This window comes from Buteo buteo, chromosome Z (genome assembly GCF_964188355.1).
Source record: "Buteo buteo chromosome Z, bButBut1.hap1.1, whole genome shotgun sequence".
Lineage (NCBI taxonomy): Eukaryota > Metazoa > Chordata > Aves > Accipitriformes > Accipitridae > Buteo > Buteo buteo.
The window spans coordinates 55890963-55910109 of NC_134204.1; the positions used below are offsets into that span (position 1 = coordinate 55890963).

The window sequence follows — 19147 nt, forward strand, 5'->3', positions numbered from 1 at the left end:
AGGAACATACTCTAATATAGTGATAGCTTAAAATTATTAAAAAGCATTTGTTTCTGTGTCTGTGTGTTGGAAAACGCTTTTCAAACAAAAAAAACCTTTTTTTGATAAAAAGTTTGGGAGATTCTTACCATATTGTACCAAGCACTAACAATAAATTTCTCCTCCATTTCTCTTTGACTTTTTGTTTTTTCATATTCTTTCTATAAAACAAACATCAAAGAAGCGTACATTTAAAACCAAAGCATAATAAAAGTATTGGTCTGTATGTAAAGAATGAGGAAATACACATCTACCAGGAAACTTGAGGATTATTACCTCCAACGAATGAAACATTCTGTCCCGCTCCTGCAACTGATTTTTCAGAGCCTGAATCTCAGGAGCTGCACCCTGGTTCTGCTTAGGATCTAGGGTGCGGATGACCTGTAAGAGAAAACAAGTTTGTTTTAAGTTAAAACCTGCAAAAGCAAGCTAAATGAAGGGAAAGACATCAAGGAATTACAACCTTTTCAGTCAGGTTAAGAAATAAAAAAGTGACTTAAAACATATCAGTGGTAAGAAATGACACTCTAAAATGAGAAACAGAGGGATGTGCAGTTTTAAGAGGCTGACTCCTGTAAACCAATCTTGGCAGCCAGCATGACAGAGGCTCTGCCTCTGAACATCAGCCATGATACATTAGAGCATCTGAACTGGGCTCTCTTTTACAGGACTGTGAAACAAAACTACCAATAGGAAAAAGTGACATTTAAGAGGTTCAGTATCCCAGACTCACATATGCAGTTCCTACCCCTAGCTGCACTACCCTGGGGCCACAACGGTAGAAACATTTTCTCAAAGGCTCCTCTATAGCTAAGGTTTACCCACCTGTCACTTCCTCCTGTTTGAGGAAGGACTGCTTCGGTCCTTACAGAAAGATGCCATGATTCACCTACCTGGGGTACCACGTGCTGACATTTCTAGATAGCTCTGTTAAGCCAAGAAGCATTCTGTGGCACATGCATGATCATTATGTTACTAATAATATGAAGGGACACCTGGCTATGTTCGTATGTGGCATCCATCATGGGTAGCATGACTGCTAGCAAACACAGAGCTAAACCAAGAAAAAAATCCAGCAAAATGCCTAGATTCCTAAGCCTTTAATAGAAAATAGCTTAAAACTTTTTAAGAACCTCTGGATATAAAGAAAGAGACTTCACATCTTTTGATTTTTTCCTCCTGTTTTAGAATTGTGTCCAGACACTGAAATAAAACAATGCTTTAAATTTTAGTAAGTCATTTTTAAGTCATTTTTACTGAATGGTACAGATTCATAGAAGTGTACTATGTTTCTAAGAAAATACACATTATACCTGGATACAGTTTCTATAGTGGAAGGCTATAATGATTGTACTCACCGTCCCAAAAGAAACCCCCCCAAAAAAAACAACTAAACCCCCTGAAAGTTGCTAAGAAGATCACAAAAAGCTAACCTAACTAAAATAATTAATGCTACTGTTGTATAAAACACCCTACAATAACACGGTACATACAAATAAACAAAACTTATTGGAAAGGGAAATTGTGACTTGTGTCTTTCACTGGAATACTCTGAGACACAGTCAGCAACATAAGATGTAAAAAAGACGTAATTAACAATTATTTGTTTTGATTTCCTGAAGACTTTTGAAACATCTCACAAGAAGTAATTGAGGAAACTACACAGAAATAAAGGAAGGAAGCATCAAGTTTTGCCAAATTAGGAACCTACTTACAGATTCCAATTTAATGATATGCAGCCATAGCAAAGATCTTGATACTACCGTGATCAGATGAAAGAAGACACCGGTACGCTTTTAAGAAACTAAAATAAAATATCAAGGTATAGTAAGAGAAGTAATGGGACTATGATTGAGACCACAATATTGCCATTTCAAAGCTGGTAGTATACCCACATCCTCAATATCATACTTAAATATTAGCCACCTTCTCAATAGAAGCATATATTAAACAGTAAAGGCAAAGAGAATGCTGAACATCAGAGAAATGTAAGAGCTCTCAAAGGTGGTTCAGTTAAAAAGATCACTTTACTTAGAAAAAGCATCAATAAAAGAGTCCATATTAAAACAGTTTCTAAACCAGTTAGCTAAACCAGAACATGAATAGAAATCAGGGGCAAGCTACAAGCTACATTTATAAAAAAGGGTAGCAAATTATCTGCTCCAGCTAAGACAGACATTACTGACTGAGCACCACAAGAAGCCTACACCACCCAGAAACACACATAATCAGATCCAGGCACTTGTGAAGGGAAGAAGCCCAAACTGCCTTTTCCCTCTCTGCCAAACTGATAAAACCAGAGTTGTTGGTCCAACTGTGCCTGTACTTGGTGTTACTGAGCTACGCTTCTATGTACAAAGAGGTAGAACTCTTCATGACAACTTTGCCAGAAGTCCTCAAAAGTCTCAGCACAAATGCCAATTTAAAGTACTTTTGCTCACAGAGCTTCCTTCCCTTGAGTTGGTTTAGCTAGGTGGTTCTCCAATGCTAAAACACAGCACAGCTATTGCAGTTATTTCTAAACCACCAGTCCTACTATGGACACTGCTTTAGCTGCTCTATACGTTTCTCACTCAGAGACAGAAGTCCAGAAGAATTTCTGCAAAGAAATAGGTTACCACAGCATTAGAAAGAGTTTAACACCCTCTCCTTGTATCAGTCGACATGAAATGTGGTTAAAAAGGTTTGTGTGGGTGACTCAAAAATCTGTAGCAGTGGGTATACATTTTTACAGATGCATCAGAAAGGCTTATGGATAGGTAGCAAAAGGGGACAGTCATGAACACAAAACCAGGGTAAAATCTTCTGCAGAATTAATCTGTATGACATACCATAACAGTAAGAAGATACAAATAACTTACTGGACCTTCCTTCTCTTTTACTTGCTAGTGTGTATAGATACTGCCTTTAATTTTATTCCTGCAGAACAGACATGTGGTGCAGTCTGTCAGAGAGGGATCATTAACGTGGAACACATATACTTACACTTTTGGCCTTTTCCAAGTATTTTTTGTATCGTTCTTCCATTTGCTTCATTTCCTCCTCCTTTTTTCGTAAAGCTTCTTGTAATTCTTCAATTTTGAGTGCTTTATGTCAGGAGATGCACACATTGGAAAATAACATAATTATGTTTATTTTGATGTTTTTCAACAGACTTTTAAGGCACAGCTAGAATTTATTTCAGTGGAGAAAAGCTAACATAAGGAACCTGATGTAGAAGACACCATAGTTTTCATTACTGAACAGCTCAGAAACACTTTAATAATGTGTACTCCTATATAATCTCATGAGATGGCTGTTTTGTACACAAATTTTGCTTTTTAAAAAATTATGAATAAAGAGAAATGGAATCATAAATCAATCCCATTACAGAACACACTTAGAAAATGAGTTTACTAATGAATTACAGATTCCATAATATCTTGGTATTGTAACTCAGATAAATGAGTTTTCTTATTTTATGTAAGAGGAATAATTCTTAACAGGCACAATTCTTGCTTAAATCTTCTAAACTGTAACACTGGACACAATTTATCAGACTTGTGACATGAATATACTCAATTTAATTTTCCCCCCTCATTTTCTTAAGCAGCAATGCAGACCAGTAGGACAATTTCATTGCAAAGCCTTTTCTTGTGTTGATACAAGAATATGTCAAGCCACTATTGCTTACACATCTTCTACACATTTTCTCAGATCTCAGGAAAAATAAAATAAAAAAAAAAAATCAATTGCATCATCCTGGATCAAATAGCATACAACATCAACGTCTGGTTCTCGGACAAAGTTAGATGATTAGCAATCCTGAGTCCATTTGTTTTGCAGCCTCATTTTGAAATGTTCTTTCATGTTTTTCCTACGGTTTTCTCTCTAAGTACTCAGAAAACACTAAGCTGGTAACAGCACCAAGTAAGATTTTCATTGTTCAGTAAGAAGACCAATAGCAGATGGTCTCTGAGATTGCAAGAATCCCTTTTTCAAAACGAGCCATGATTCTTGTTCAATGCCCAAGGATTTTGGCCATATTCAGGATAGTTAAAACAATCTGAAAAAATAATTCACACACATTTCCTGAGTGTGGAAAGAACGGAAGAAGGTACAACTATTTTTATTTTACCAGGACAAAAGATCAGACTTGGATTTTTAAAAAGCAACTTGTAATTTCAGTAAACTAAAGACAGAAGCCTCAATATACCCTAAAGTTTAGAAGCTAGCAAGTCAGAATACTGCTATTACACTCGCACTGAAGCTTATCAAGTACGTTAGGATTATGTGTTTATTAGCCACTCATGAAGTCCCCGGACCTCATTTCCAAGTGTTCTAACATTTCCTAAGATGTGGAATTTATAACATACTCTGCTGTTTTAGCTCAGCACAAATGAAAATTCTTTTTGAATATAGAATGTATGTAACGAATACTGAACTGATATTTCTATCTTCCTCGATGTCTTTATAAATAAAATTGCTTTGGCACAAACCAGAAAAGCTGCCATTAGTTGCAATCTTCTACCTTGTTCTATAATAAGCAGGCATGAAAAAAAAAAATCTACCTCCTTCAATACTTCTCAGGAAAAAGGTAGCATTAATGTGCTGAAAAACAACTGGATGCTGGGTTCTGGATACTATCTGACCAATATGACATATATCCTACATTCTCTTTGACCAGTGTCTGAAAATTTTCTGAAATTACAATGCAGTTCTGGAAACACACTGAAGTAATATATATTGGCAGTAAAAATAACCTGGTGATGGTGGCAAGGATCTCCTAAATTAGGGTCTTAAGAGACATGATAGTTCTGAACAGCTGAGGTTCAATGACAGGTATGACAGTGACTCAGTATTTCTATGGCCATTATCATTTCTTACTATGGTGGTCTCTAAAATGTCATCCCCTGCATTGCAAGTTTTAGAAACATCTTTTTGGTCACCATAGCTTCCAGAGAAATTAACAACATATGTATCATTGCCACTTGAAATGTACGTTTTCTTTATCTAGCACCTCCTATAGGTATTATAATTAAAGACGTTGCACATGAAATACTTTACAAAGAAAAGAAATGGACTGCACAGGTAACTCACAACTGTTATTGCATCTTGGTTCCAAATCCTCAATAATAGCTCGTTTTTTCTGTAGCTCATTGTTAGCTTCGTGGAGCTTCTCTCTGTTACAAACCATAAAAGTACATATTGTTTTCACAATATTATTACTGTGCTTGAATGAACATTAAGCGATCAGATAGTGATATATTTCTGAAAGCACGATTGATTTTTGCTGTGGGGCATGAGAACAAGTGACAATGTCACTGCGGAAATATTTGTTAAATAAGCTGAAAAACATCACAGTGTATGGAGAACTGTAACACCAAACAGCTTCATTCTCAGTAATTATAAACTTAATTTAGAATTACAGTTAATTGTACAATGCATGCCTAAAACAAATACTCGTAATTGAGACTACATTGAGGAAGAATGGCTAAACCCAAAGGAAACAGAAACTACTTTTTTTTTTTTTTTTTTTGCAAGCCAGTCAAAAAGCAAACAGCTCTTTGCATGTTAGGGAAGTAAGAGATGCAGAAATAGCAGAACAAAATGATAACACTTCCTAAAATGTTACCTTTTATGCCATAACTTATACTAAAAAGTAAACAAATTAGTTTTGTTTACATTAACAGACTTTCCTCAGAACAAAAATACTTACTCCTCTTGAGTAAAGATTTACACAACATTAAGCAAAGTTTTCTAACCACCGCAATAGGATGGTTCCTTCATCACTCTTACTGTTTTCACAAAGGCTTCCTATGAGATGAAAATAGTATCTGAACAGCATATTTCCAAACATTCCTGTGTTATTTAATTTCTCTTAGTTGTATATTTTCCAGATACATGATTAATGACTGTCTGCCTTCCTTACCACATGGAAAACACAGCATTTCAAATGGCAAACAAAATAGGCAAACAAAATACTTACAGATGTTCTTCAAGTTTCTTTTTCAGAAGAATTGACTAGAATAGAAAGTTAAATGTTTTATTTTAATATATGGCAGAGCTTTAACATAATTTCAAAATTATTTTAAAACATGTCATTTTAACATTCTAACCAAAACCCAACTTTTTACTTCACTCAGTTTTAGATCACAGCTGTAAAGCCATCCTCTGTGGTAGCAATCCTTCTCTCCACAGCTGTGTGACTTTCCTGAAATTACAGTGCTTTATAACTTTACAAATATTTTCCCAGGAACTAGGTCAATAAAAGCAAGATCCATAAATGACAACATTGTATGGCTGTTGTTTTAATTTCTTCAGTACTTTTGTAATTAGACTTGATAAATTAACCTGATATCGGACAGTGCAGCAAAATTTGCTAGAAGAGCTGTCCTACCAATATTGCAATGCAATTTGCATGAAGACATGTAGCAAATTAGTTGAAGTAAATTCCTGTCCCCATAGAAACTAAAGGGAGTAGAGCGTTTCTGACTGGAGTATAGCAGAAATTTTACCCTTTTTCTGTTTCTTATCTTTATTGATTACAGACACATAAAAATTACCATACAACTTACAGTGTTCCACTTCCTGGTTAAATCACATTTTGATAAGCTCTTTGAATAAAAGCTTCAAAGTAAATTTTATTTTAATTTTAAACTCACTTCATACACAGTGAGTCTCTTTCAAAAAAAATAAACCCAATAAATGTCTATAAACTGAAAGTAGTGTTAAGTAAATAGAAAGCCATACTCACAATAGCCTTGAGCAGAAGCCCATGCCAAGAAACAGAGATGACATTAGTATAAAGCAAAACAGCAGCCAACAGAAGAAACTATTTAGAAAGTCATGAACAGAAAAAGTTAAAGCTATGCAATTTTTCACGCATGTGCATTTTTCTCCTCTGTTCTCATCAGCAGTTTCATTCTGTAACATTTTCTAAAACATATCACTAAAAACAAAAATATAAAAATAGTAAAGAAGCACATTTGCAAATCATTGTGTTAAAAAACCAGAATTTCAAAGGAGAGCAACCGCTATTTTGGAAAGTCATTTCAAAACAAAAATCATAAAAGTAACAAAACAGGAGAAAATATGCAGTTTATTGGGCTACAACCAAAATTAAGAGATGCATGTGTTTTTGTGGAGCGATTCTGAATTGTGTGACTGCCACACTGATTGAATACAAGACAAATGTAGAATATTTAAATCAGAAACTGCCTTTTTGGCTTCTATTTATCCTGTACCAATCACATTGGAGGTCTAGCATGTGACTGATGGTCCAGAATGCCATCAAAATATAAGATAATCAACAAAATTACTTCATTGCTTTTCCTCCAATGGTCTTTCAGTAAAGATCTAGACACCTGGCCAACAGAGACAACTACCATGTGCACTCAAAAAAGCTTTTAGCTTTGTTATAGTGTAAATACGTAAAAATACTGTCTTTGATCACATTCCTGGGTGATGCTTTTTCATTATTTCAAAGTAGGATTTCCTTATCACACTATAGGAAAAGGGAGGAGCACATAAAAACAAGCCAGCATGACTCTACTGACTTCAGAGCCAGAAATCTGTAGCAGCTAAGGATCTGCAGGTTTTGTCCATTTGGCTTTATTCTTTTGCAGTCCTCTGAACAACTGCGGCAACACCACCTTTTCTGTAACAATAAATGTTCGTATGCATCTTTCATGGTCACAAAGCATTTGAACTGGCACCATCATTTATGTCTGATCATTTAGGGGACTACAGGTAGGTTTGGACAAAAAAGGGAAAAGTTGGCAGCAGTGCCTATTTTCCTAAGGTAAGAAAATAAAAATTGAACTCAGCTTTTCTTTTGGGACCCTTGTATTGCACTTGGGTTTAGCTTCGAACAGACACAACTACTTGTCAACATTGATTCCACTGGTATATTTTCATATGTATTATTCACATAGTACCAGCATTGTTGTGGGAGTAACCACTCTCGCATCTAGATGGATCATATGTTCTCACAGGCAAGAAACTAACAAAATAAACAGCACACACAATTAAAAGAAGCAGGACTGAATTTACCCAGAGTAATTTACCCAAGACATGAGATTAGGAAAACAGAATAAAAGCTAAAGTGTGCTATTTTAGCCACCCAAAGATCCTGTATATACTTGTAGCAAGGCAGATAAATTCAAATAAATTACTCTAGAAATGGGCAAACATTATTTTTTTTTCCTGAAGTCTCAGTCAGCTTCAAACACACATATCCAAATCCTCTGCTCCTAAAAAATAATTACTGTAATTGTTGTTGTCTCATAGGAAGACCAGTCTCTTAAAAAAAATCCCAATTAAAAAAAAAAGGTTTATCTAATTTTGAGCCAGTTTTACATGTAACTTCATTCAAATGTTTTATCTGTTCATAATGGAAGAATATTTCTATGAGAAAACTGTAAAAATCAGCAAATGCACACTCGCCATTTTGCTTTTTCATCCCACTGCTAACAAGTTCCACCTACAAAACACCAGGAAAAAAATAGTTACTATGGTGTGGTTTTAGAAAACAGGTATCCTCCCCAGTATTTAATTGTTGCCTTTCTTTTACATTAAAAAAACCTACAGAAATAAAGTCTTTTTCCTGGAAATTACTTTCATGCTTAAAGAAGCCAAAGGAACAGGTCTGTCCCCTTTTTGAGGACAAAGTTTGGTTTTGTTCTGCATGTTAAGGCCACAGGCAGATGGCTAGGCTCTGGTTTGAGGTTAAGCTAACGTAGCAGGGTGAGGGAAGCCATGGCACATGACTTGAGAAAATTGCTTGATGAGACTGGTAGCACTGTGAGAATATGAGAGAAGTTATAAACAGTGCCATGAGAGATGGTCAGATTTCACAGATGCTGAGAGTAATCATAGAATCATAGAACAGTTTGGGTTGGAAGGGACCTTTAAAGGTCATCTAGTCCACCCCCCCTGCAATAAGCAGGAGCATCTTCAACTAGGTCAGGTTGCTCAGAGTTCTGTCCAACCTGGCCTTGAATGTTTGATGCCCAGGGATGGGGCATCTACCACCTCTCTGGGCAACCTGTTCCAGTGTTTCACTAAATGAGCAAAGTGGCTGAACTTCACAAGTAACCATAGGTAACAGAGTTTTGAGGACCTTTTAGGGAGGTCAGGAGGACTTAGTAACTGTATCAGTAACAGCATATAAGGCCAAGATTGCGTATGTAACAGTATGAGAAACACCAGATGTGGTATGGATTTAGCAAGACTAGGTCTAGTGGGGTAGAAGTAATTAAAGGCAGGTTGTTTACAGAGGAAGGGATTAGGGCAGAGAAAGGGAGAACAAGGTGACAAAAGAGAGAGATAATAAGGCAAGCTGTTCAGGGTACCTGCTGAGCCCTACACATGACCACTGCATTCTGGAGGACAATAAATTAAACCTGTTATTCTGACCACACCAGGCATGTCTGAGTTGATTCTGTAGTCTGGAAGACTGGTGTAAGAAGGCCCTTCCCTGGTTAGGAAGGCAACAGCCAGGGTGAACTAATCATGCATCTCAACAGGATGTGTCAGTTCCCATTATAGGCCTAATGGCACTGATACCATCCTAACATCCGCCTTCCACTGCACTTCAATACAAAATCAAAACTGCTTCCCCATGTGGACTGAGGCAGCAGCATGTATCATTGCAACGATACTTGCCTGGGTTAGGATAGTGCTTTTACTACTTTTTGGGAAAGCCTAAGAATTACTTCAACTTTGAAAACAAACTAAACTAAAAAAAAAAAAAACAACCCAAAAAAACAACCACCCTCCAAGCCTTCATCATACATTTCTGGACTGAATACAAATGGGATCTTCAGTTGTCTGGGTTGAGCATATTTACAGTATAAGCATAAAAAAATATAGATTTCAGTGCACTGTTGTAGAAAAGTAGTGGAAAACAGAGGAAACATGCTGAAAGTGATGCATCAACAAACTATGCTGTGTCTCTCCTTATCCTTTTTCTCATGCTTCTGAAGAATCACTCTTTTTGTAAGTATATCTTAAGTGTAACTCAGGTGGTCCCAGCACTTCCATCGACTTGAGCAGCTGGGTTTAATTCCAAGGTTTGCTCTTTTCTGTGGGACATTGGATGAGGTGTCCATACTGTGACAGGTTCTTGCAGCCTCAATACTTCCCTGAGTCTATACTCTCTCTTTTGCTTCTTTAAGAGTAAATGAAATCCTACACACCAAACTCAGCAAAACAGGCCATGGAATTAGTGCCTATAAATCACCACTGGCATGGTCAGACAGACGCAGAAGCCAGGAATGCAGCAACTGCATCATGAACCTGCCAGCTCTCACTTGACAAGGGCTGCCTGGTACGCATAGCAGGCTGTACCACAGTGTTGCAATGGTGGTGTTTTGCTGTTAACAGAATCATCTCAGAAGATGCCTACATAGGCTGCAACCAGTCCTGTAAGTGAGCTGCAGACACATCCTAAATTACTGTCCAAACCAGCACCTCAAAAAGGGACACAATAAAAATTGCAGTATATAAAGCTGAATTCAATTAGATAGGGGTCACTTAGAATACTCAGTATCTGAGAATAATTTTTTCATATTCTTGTTCACCCTGAAAAGTCTTATTTTGGCCATTAACCAAGACAACAATGAATATCTCAGAATCACATAATAGTATGGACCTATTTTAAAATGCATTCTAAACCGCATTTTAAGTTACTTAGGAAAATAATAGTAGTTGAACTCGGCTTAGGTGTTTTACTTTCATACCATTTATTCTGAAAATTAAAAGAATAAGCTAAATTAAAAAGACTCTTAAATGAAAATAAGCATCTAGTAAGAACTTTCACTGTTTTATATATATTAGTTAAAACAAAACCACAAAAATAGAAAGCAACACATTACAATTTGTTGCCAATTAGCAACACAATACACTGAGATTGTGAGCATACACTGTGCACGTACAGTCCAGCAAATCACTGATTTCAAGAAAGTTCTAGAGCTTCTTCTCTCAAACACAGGAGATGGCAAACACAATTTTTGAGTGGAAGACTGAAAGTTGTTTTCCACACTAACTCTGCCAAAATGTGTATCATTACATTAAAAATAAATTTAACTCCGTATACAGAAACAGAAAATACTGCATTATATTGAGGGCCTAATTATTTGACTTTTTGTTTGTTTGTTTTGGCCTGCCTGGCTTCTTGCATTACAAGATACATTTACATCCACAAGTACAGAGCTTCCACTGGCAGGAAAGGCTTTAACTTTCATTAAGGAAACTAAACCAAAAATAACTTCAGATACTTTATTAAGACATGAAGAATTAGCATTTTCTTAATTCCCTGAAAAACTCTCTATTCTAATTAAATAAATTTAATGTTAAGTTTACTATTGGAAGAAACACAGTTAATCAAATAAAACATATTTGACACCTTCTCTGCATAGGATGGTTTTCTTTTCTAGACAAATGTCTTACTATGTCTTACATCCTATTTAGAGAATCACTACTTAGTGATAAGACCATACGAGTAAATATGGAAAACTATGAGAAATTGCCATTTGCATAATTCTTTTTACATATTTTCTTTACAAAAAGATGAAAGTTTCAAAAATGGTAACTACTTGAATGTAAGTTTCATGTACATTTCTACTTACATCTTCAGCTTTTGAACCTTGATCCTGCAAAGATTTTTGCAGTTCTTCAACCTGGGACTGCACTTCTAGAAGTCTCTGATTTACCAATCTAGGAAACAGATAATATTTCGGTTTTCAGAAAAAACGAAACTGCAAAAGGAAGCCTGAGATTTCTAGTGTTCAGTGTTTTCAGGTCATCCACACATGACCTGATGCAATACTATATTTTATTCACAGAAAATTTACAACAGTAGTTAGAGCATACAGCAGTTCCAGAGATTATAGCCTCCAGTCATCCAGAACATTCCAATACTCTTCGAAGACAACATAAATGGATGTATTAAGAAATCATTTCTGTATACATGAAACAAGAGTTTCTAACAGTCAGTTTTAATGTGTAAGAGCTACTAGCTTAGTGCTTTTACACACTCAAAGAGTCCTATAAACCTGTAGGCTGGAAGGGATCTCCATAGGTTGTCTAAATCCCCTCCTCCTTAAAGCAGGTGCACTTTCAGCAGATTGCTGGGAACCACATCCAGTCCAGGTTTGGACACCTTTAAGGATGGAGGTCTGACAATCTCTTTGGGCGTCTCTTCTAGAGCTCAGACCCAGACTCCATATTGTGTCTGTTGCCTCTTGTCCTTTCACTGTCAATCTCAATGAATAGTCCGTCTCTCTCTTTTTGACACTTTCCCATCAGGTAGATGTAGATCACAGTATTATCTCCTCTATGCCACCTTTTCTTTGGCCTGAACAAGCACAGTTCTCAGTCTTATGCCTCACACCACATGCTGCAGCATCCCTCCTTAGCAGTATTCTTCTGCATTCCTGTACGTCCATGTCTTTCTAGTACTGGGGAATCCAAAATTATATGCTGCATCCAGATGTGATCTCATAAGTACTGATGAGAGGGAAAGGATCATTTTCCCAGACTGCCTGTCTGCACCCTGGTGAAGACAGCCCAGATCACAGTCAGCTGCAAGGTCCTTCAGCTGACACATCCTCCTTTTCTGCCCACTGGGACCCCAGGGCTTTTGCAGCAGAGCTGCTCCCCAGCCTACTGGTCCTAGCCAGCATTGTCAGGCTCTTCCCAGCCAGGGATGGGGCTCCTGTCAGCTCATTTCTCTGAACTGCTGAGTTCCTCTGAATAACAGCTCTCCCTTTCAGCATATCAATCACTCCTCCCAAAGTGGTACCATTCTCAAACTTGCTGAGAGTATAGTCCCTCCCATCAGGTAAGTTGTTAATAAAGGTGATGAACAGCATTGGTCCTGGCACTGATGCCTGAGGAACTGGTTTCGAGTTGGATTTTGTACCACTGATGATAAAGCTTTAGGCTCACCTGTCCAACTGTAAGAGTCGGTCAGAAAATCAGCATTGTCTCAACACTGTCATCAGGAACATGAACAGTACATTACCTGACAATGGCCTGTTTGGAGCGCAGCGGCCGGTCCCAAGGACAGAATGTGTGGTACAAGGTTCCTGGAAGGTACCTGACTAGAACCGTTAGAGATAACCGCACAGCTACTGTCAAAAAGGATGAACTGCCACTGTTGGCATAACACCGACGAAGAAATCATGAACTTTAGATGAACTTTGCTTCATTATAATACCAAAACACACCTCCTGGTCAAAGGCTACCCGCCTCCAAGACTAACCACACCTCGGACACTGACCCTGTGCCTGCGTGATAGCCTCGCTTGAGAAGGGTGGAGATATGACAATTGTATTCTGAGAAGGATGGAGACTCCTGAGGCAGAGGTGGAGCAAGGTGTGTTACTAAGCATAAAAGATGACTTCTGAACAATGGAAGTTGGAAGCTTCCCCACCAGGGACCACGACGATCAACGACGCAGCATCAGCTGGACCCGGGACCATTAGGACGTCGTGAGATCAGCAGTGGTAGCTAAAACCCCTCTTTCTCCTCTCTCTAAACTTAACTTTACTTTTCTCCTTTCTTTCACCCATCTCTAACTATCGCGTGCCTCCTCACAGGCAATACAATAAAGTTTTACTGTGTGATTACTGCTATCCCCTTTGGTGTTGGTCACCTTAATTTTGCACTTTCGAGATCGTAGCAGACGAACCGTCACGAGTCCACTGAGTGGACCGTGACACCAACCAATTTTCCACTCACTTTATTGTCCACTTAGACTATATCTAACCATTCTGAACATAAGGATACTATGGGAGACTATGTCAAAGGCTTTCATAAAGCTAAGTACGGTCCACTGTTTCACCCTTCTTCACATAGGCAGTGGTCTCATTGTTAAGACAATTGGATTAGGTAGGTATGATTTTCCCTGAATAAATTCATGTTGGCCCTTCCCAATTACTTTCTTATCCCTCATGTGGCTGGAAACAGACTTCAGTTGAGCTTGCTTTGTGAAATTCCCAGAAAATGAGCTGTGGCTGACCAGTGTGTGTAGTTCTCCAGACTCTCTTTCTTGCACTTCTTGAAGGTGAGTGCAGTATTTACCTTTTCCCAGGCTTCAGCAACCTTCCGCAGTCAAAGAGGAAGATTAGATAGAGAGCAGATTCAAAGCTTAGATAGAGAGCAGTCTCACAATATGATCAGCCAGCTACCTTAGCATGCTCAGATGCATGCTGTCTGGTCCCATGGACATCTGTGTGCTGACTGGCTTAATCTAGCAGGGTCATCTAGAGCGCGTTGCCCAGGAACGTGTAGGGTTGGGTTTTAAATACCTCCAAGGATGGAGACAATCTCTCTGGGCAACCTATTCCAGTGTTCGGCAACACGCCCAGTAAAAAAAATATGTTCTTACATCTAGATGAAATTTCATGTGTTTTAATTTCTGCCCACTGCCTCTTGCTCTGTTATTGGGCATCACTGTGAAGAGTCTAGCTCCACCTCCTTTAGTCCCTCTGTGCTGGTTTTGGGTGGGATAAAGTTAATTTTCTTCATAGTAGTTAGCATGGAGCTATGTTTTGGATTTGTGCTGGAAACAGCGTTGATAATGCAGAGATGTTTTCGTTTCTGCTGAGCAGCACTTACACAGAGTCAAGGCCTTTTCTGTTTCTCACGCCACCTAACCAGCGAGTAGGCAGGGGGTGCACAATAAGTTAGGAGGGGACACAGCTGGGACAGCTGACCCCAACTGACCAAACGCATATTCCAGACCATATGATGTCATGCTCAGCATATAAAACTGGAGGAAGAAGAAGGAAGGGGGACAATTGGAGTTACGACGTTTGACTTCCCAAGTAACCATTACGTGTGCTGGAGCCCTGCTTTCCTGGGGATGGCTGAACACCTGCCTGCCGATGGGAAGTGGTGAATGAATTCCTTGGTTTGCTTTGCTTGTATGTGCAGCTTTTGCTTTACTTATTAAACTGTCTTTATCTTAGCCCACAATTTTTCTCACTCTTACCCTTCTGATTCTCTCCCCCATCCCACTTTGAGGGAGGTCAGTGAGTGGCTGCATGGTGCTTAGTTGCTGGGTGGGCTTAAACCATGACACTCTCCCATCACATATTTATAAACGTTGATAAGATCTGCCCTGAGTCTTCTCTTTTCCAGGTTACATAGTCTCTATCCCTCACATTCTCCTTATATGAAAGATGTCGCAGTCCTGTAATCACACCCTTGTGGCCTTTCACTGGACTGACTCCAGTAAGTCCACGTCCTTCTTGTACTGGGGAGGCCAGTATTGGACACAGTACAGTCAAAAGTATATGGCATTGTTAGGAAAGTCAATTGAAACAGAGGACAAAACTTCTTACCTGTTTTCTGTCTCCAATTCATTCTTCCGCAAGTTTGCATCATCAAGAAGGCTCTGCAACAAGGCAATCTTTTCATTGTCAGAACCTTCTTGGTTCAACTTTAACATCTTGTTCTCATGCTGAAGGCGAATGAGTTTCTCCCTAAACACATAAAATACAAATTTGTACAAAAAGTATGCCAGGCTCTATAAAAAAGAAAACAGTTTACCACAGGAGGTGTAAATATAACATAAAGATCATCTTTACCTCTTTAAGGGAGACAGTTGAAACAACAATCATGTCTTCAAACCCCCAAATAGAAACCTGATTAAAGGAGTTGTAATTGTAGAAAGCACAACACAAGGAAGCTGCCTGAGTGCCTCTGTAAGATCTCAGAGGACAGCTGGACAGATTTAGTTAGAAAGTGGAGAATGCAAAGCTTGGTGCAAAGTGTTAAGGGAGGCTGTAATCTCAGCTGTCACTGAACTACTGCATGAACCTGGCAAGTCACTTCTACCCTGTTGCTCTGTTTTCAAAGAATCATAGAACCATTTAAGTTGGAAAAGACCCTTCAGATCATCAAGTCCAACCGTTAACCTAACACTACCAAATCTACCACTAAACTATGTCCCTATAAGCCACATCTACATGTCTTTTAAATAACTCCAGGGATGGTGACTCAACCACTTCCCTGGGCAGCCTGTTCCAGTGCTTGACAACCCTTTCGGTGAAGAAATTTTTCCTAATATCCAATCTAAACCTTCCCTGGCACAACGTGAGGATGTTTCCTCTTGTCCTATCACTTGTTACTTGGGAAAAGAGACTGACACCCACCTCGCTGCAACCTCCTTTCAGGCAGTTGCAGAAAGCGATAAGGTCTCCCCTGAACCTCCTTTTCTCTAGGCTAAACAACCCCCGTTCCCTCAGCTGCTCCTCATAAGACTAGTGCTCTAGACCTTTCATCAGCTTCATTGCCCTTCTTTGAACGCTCTCCAGCACCTCAGTTTCTTTCTTGTAGTAAGGGGCCCAAAACTGAACACAGCATTCAAGGTGCAGTCTCATCAGTGCCAAGTATCATAGAATCATAGTGTCCTGGTTTCATCTGGGATAGAGTTAATTGTCTTCCTAGTAGCTCGTACAGTGCTATGTTTTGAGTTCAGTATGTGAAGAATATTGATAACACTGATGCTTTCAGTTGTTGCTCAGTAGTGTTTAGACTGAAGTCAAGGATTTTTCAGCTTCTCGTGCCCAGCCAGTGAGAAAGCTGGAGGGGCACAAGAAGTTGGCACAGGACACAGCCACGGCACCTGACCCAAACTGGCCAACGGGGTATTCCATACCATGGGACGTCACATCTACTATAGGAAGGGGGGGGGAGTGGGGGGGGGAATTGCCACTTCGGGGACTAGCTGGGTGTCGGGTGAGTGACGAGCAATTGCACTGTGCATCATTTGTACATTCCAATCCTTTTATTATTGCTGTTGTCATTTTATTAGTGTTATCATTACCATAATTTGTTTCTTCTTTTCTGTTCTATTAAACCGTTCTTATCTCAACCCATGAATTTTAGTTCTTTTCCCGACTTTCTCCCCCATCCCACTGGGTGTGGGTGGGGAGTGAGCAAGCAGCTGCTTGGTGCTTAGTTGCTGGCTGGGGTTAAACCACGACACATGGAATCATTTAGGTTAGAAAAGACCTTTAAGATCATCAAGTCCAATCGTCAAACCAACACCATCATGCCTATTAAACCATGTCTTGAAGTGCCACATCTACGTGTTTTTTGAACACCTTCAGGGATGGTGACTCCACTACTTCCCTGGGCAGCCTGTTCCAACATCTGACAACCCTTTCAGTTAAGAAATTTGTTTTAATATCCAAGCTAAACCTCCCCTGGTGCAATTTGAGGCCATTTCCTCTTGTCTTATCACTAGTTACTTGATAGAAGAGACCAGTACCCACCTCACTACAACCTCCTTTCCCATAGTTGTAGAGAGCAATAAGGTCTCCCCTCAGCCTCCTTTTCTCCAGTCTAAACAGCCCCAGCTCCCTCAGCCGCTCCTCATAAGACTTGTGCTTCAAGTCCTTCACCAGCTTTCTTGCCCTTCTCTGGACACGCTCCAGCAACTCAATGTCTTTCTTGTAGTGAGGGGCCCAAAACCAAACACAGTACTCAAGGTGCGGCCTCACCAGTGCTGAGTACAGGGGAACAATCACTTCCCTGCTCCTGCTGGCCACACTATTTCTGATGCAGGCCAGGATGCCATTGGCTTTCTTGGCCACCTGGGCACACTGCTGGCTCATATTCAGCCGGCTGTCAACCAGCACTCCCAGGTCTTTTTCTGCTGGGCAGCTTTCCAGCCGCTCTTCCCCCAGTCTGTAGTGTTTCATGGGGCTGTTGTGACCCAAGTGCAGGGCCCAGCATTTGGCCTTGTAGAACCTCAAACAGTTGGCCTTGGCCCATCGATCTTCAGCCTGTCCAGATCCCTCTGCAGAGCCTTCCTACCCTCAAGTAGATCAACCCTCCCTCCCAACTTAGTGTCATCTGCAAACTTGCTGAGGGAGCACTTGATCCCCTCATACAGATCATTGATAAAGATATTAAACAGAACTGGCCCCAATACTGAGCCCTGTGGAACACCACTTGTGACCAGCTGCCAACTAGATTTAACTCCATTCACCACAACTCTCTGGGCTTGTCCATCCAGCCAGTTTTTTACCCAGTGAAGAGTACACCCGTCTAAGCCATGAGCCACCAGCTTCTCAAGGAGTGTGCTGTGAGAGATAGTGTCACAGGCCTTACTAAAGTCCAGGTAGACAACACCCACAGCCTTTCCCTCATCCACTAGGCAGGTCACCTGGTCATAGAAGGAGATCAGGTTGGTCAAGCAGGACCTGCCTTTCATGAACCCATGCTGACTGGGCCTGATGCCCTGGTTGTCGTGCACATACTGTGTGAGTGCACTCAAGATGAAAGTACAAAGGGACAATTCCCTAGTCCTGCTGGCCTTGCTATTTCTGATACAAGCCAGGATGTTATTGGCCTACTTGGCCACCTGGGCACACCGCTGACTCATGTTCAGCTGGCTGTCAACTAGCACCCTGTGAGAGACTGAAAGAGTTAATGTCTCAAACATTGTGGTGGGGCAAGTTCTTCAATGAACCTTGCATAACAACCAACGATGCATAGCAAGGAACCACAGGTGAAAAGAAGTCAATCAGCACAGATCAGCACAGGACATCAGCAACAGGAGGGGAGGGCTTGCTGAAGGGTGCACAGCTCCATAGCAGCTCTGTGTTTTGATATGCTGAGCCGGGCAGCTCACCATGCATGGCCAAAGATCAAACAATGGTCATGTCCACGGAAGGAGACATTACTCCCCAAATGACCTCCAAGCCCACTGACCCACTTCCCAAAGGTTCTGAAAGCACAAACCATGCATGACACCTAATTAGCCAAATGAGTTCAAGTGCGCACCTGAAGGAGGGCCAAGAACATTATAAAAGGTCACAAACTGAAGTCCCACATGTGCATGCCCTCCAGAACTGGACCCCTAGGCTGACTGGACCAACATTGGACCCAGGACTGGTGAAATATTTCTCTTCTCTTTTCCTTTTTCTCTCTGTCTTGCTCTTCCTTTCTCTTCCTCTTTCATGATCCCTACACTTCATCCCTTTAAGACATAAAACTGTTGACCAAGTCTGGGACTAGGAATGGATCCAGCCACCCCTAGGCTCTTCTCTGAGGAGTCTAGAAAACAAGGGGGTCCGCTCTGAACCTCGTGACTCATCGGGAG

The 19147-nt window shown here is 40.0% G+C and overlaps 1 protein-coding gene across 3 annotated transcripts in view; it reads right to left on the reverse strand.

Moving 5' to 3' along the window:
* The window catches only part of HOOK3 (hook microtubule tethering protein 3), a 104683-nt gene that overhangs the window by 14407 nt on the left and 71129 nt on the right, over window positions 1-19147 (reverse strand). For all 3 annotated transcript variants that reach the window (XM_075020731.1, XM_075020730.1, XM_075020729.1), the window contains 7 exons: window positions 15375-15515; window positions 11652-11739; window positions 6008-6042; window positions 5119-5201; window positions 3025-3125; window positions 316-420; window positions 129-200 (listed from right to left, as the gene is read on the reverse strand). In XM_075020731.1, coding sequence (XP_074876832.1) covers window positions 129-200; window positions 316-420; window positions 3025-3125; window positions 5119-5201; window positions 6008-6042; window positions 11652-11739; window positions 15375-15515 — 625 coding nt within the window. The remainder of the gene's footprint in view (window positions 1-128; window positions 201-315; window positions 421-3024; window positions 3126-5118; window positions 5202-6007; window positions 6043-11651; window positions 11740-15374; window positions 15516-19147) is intronic.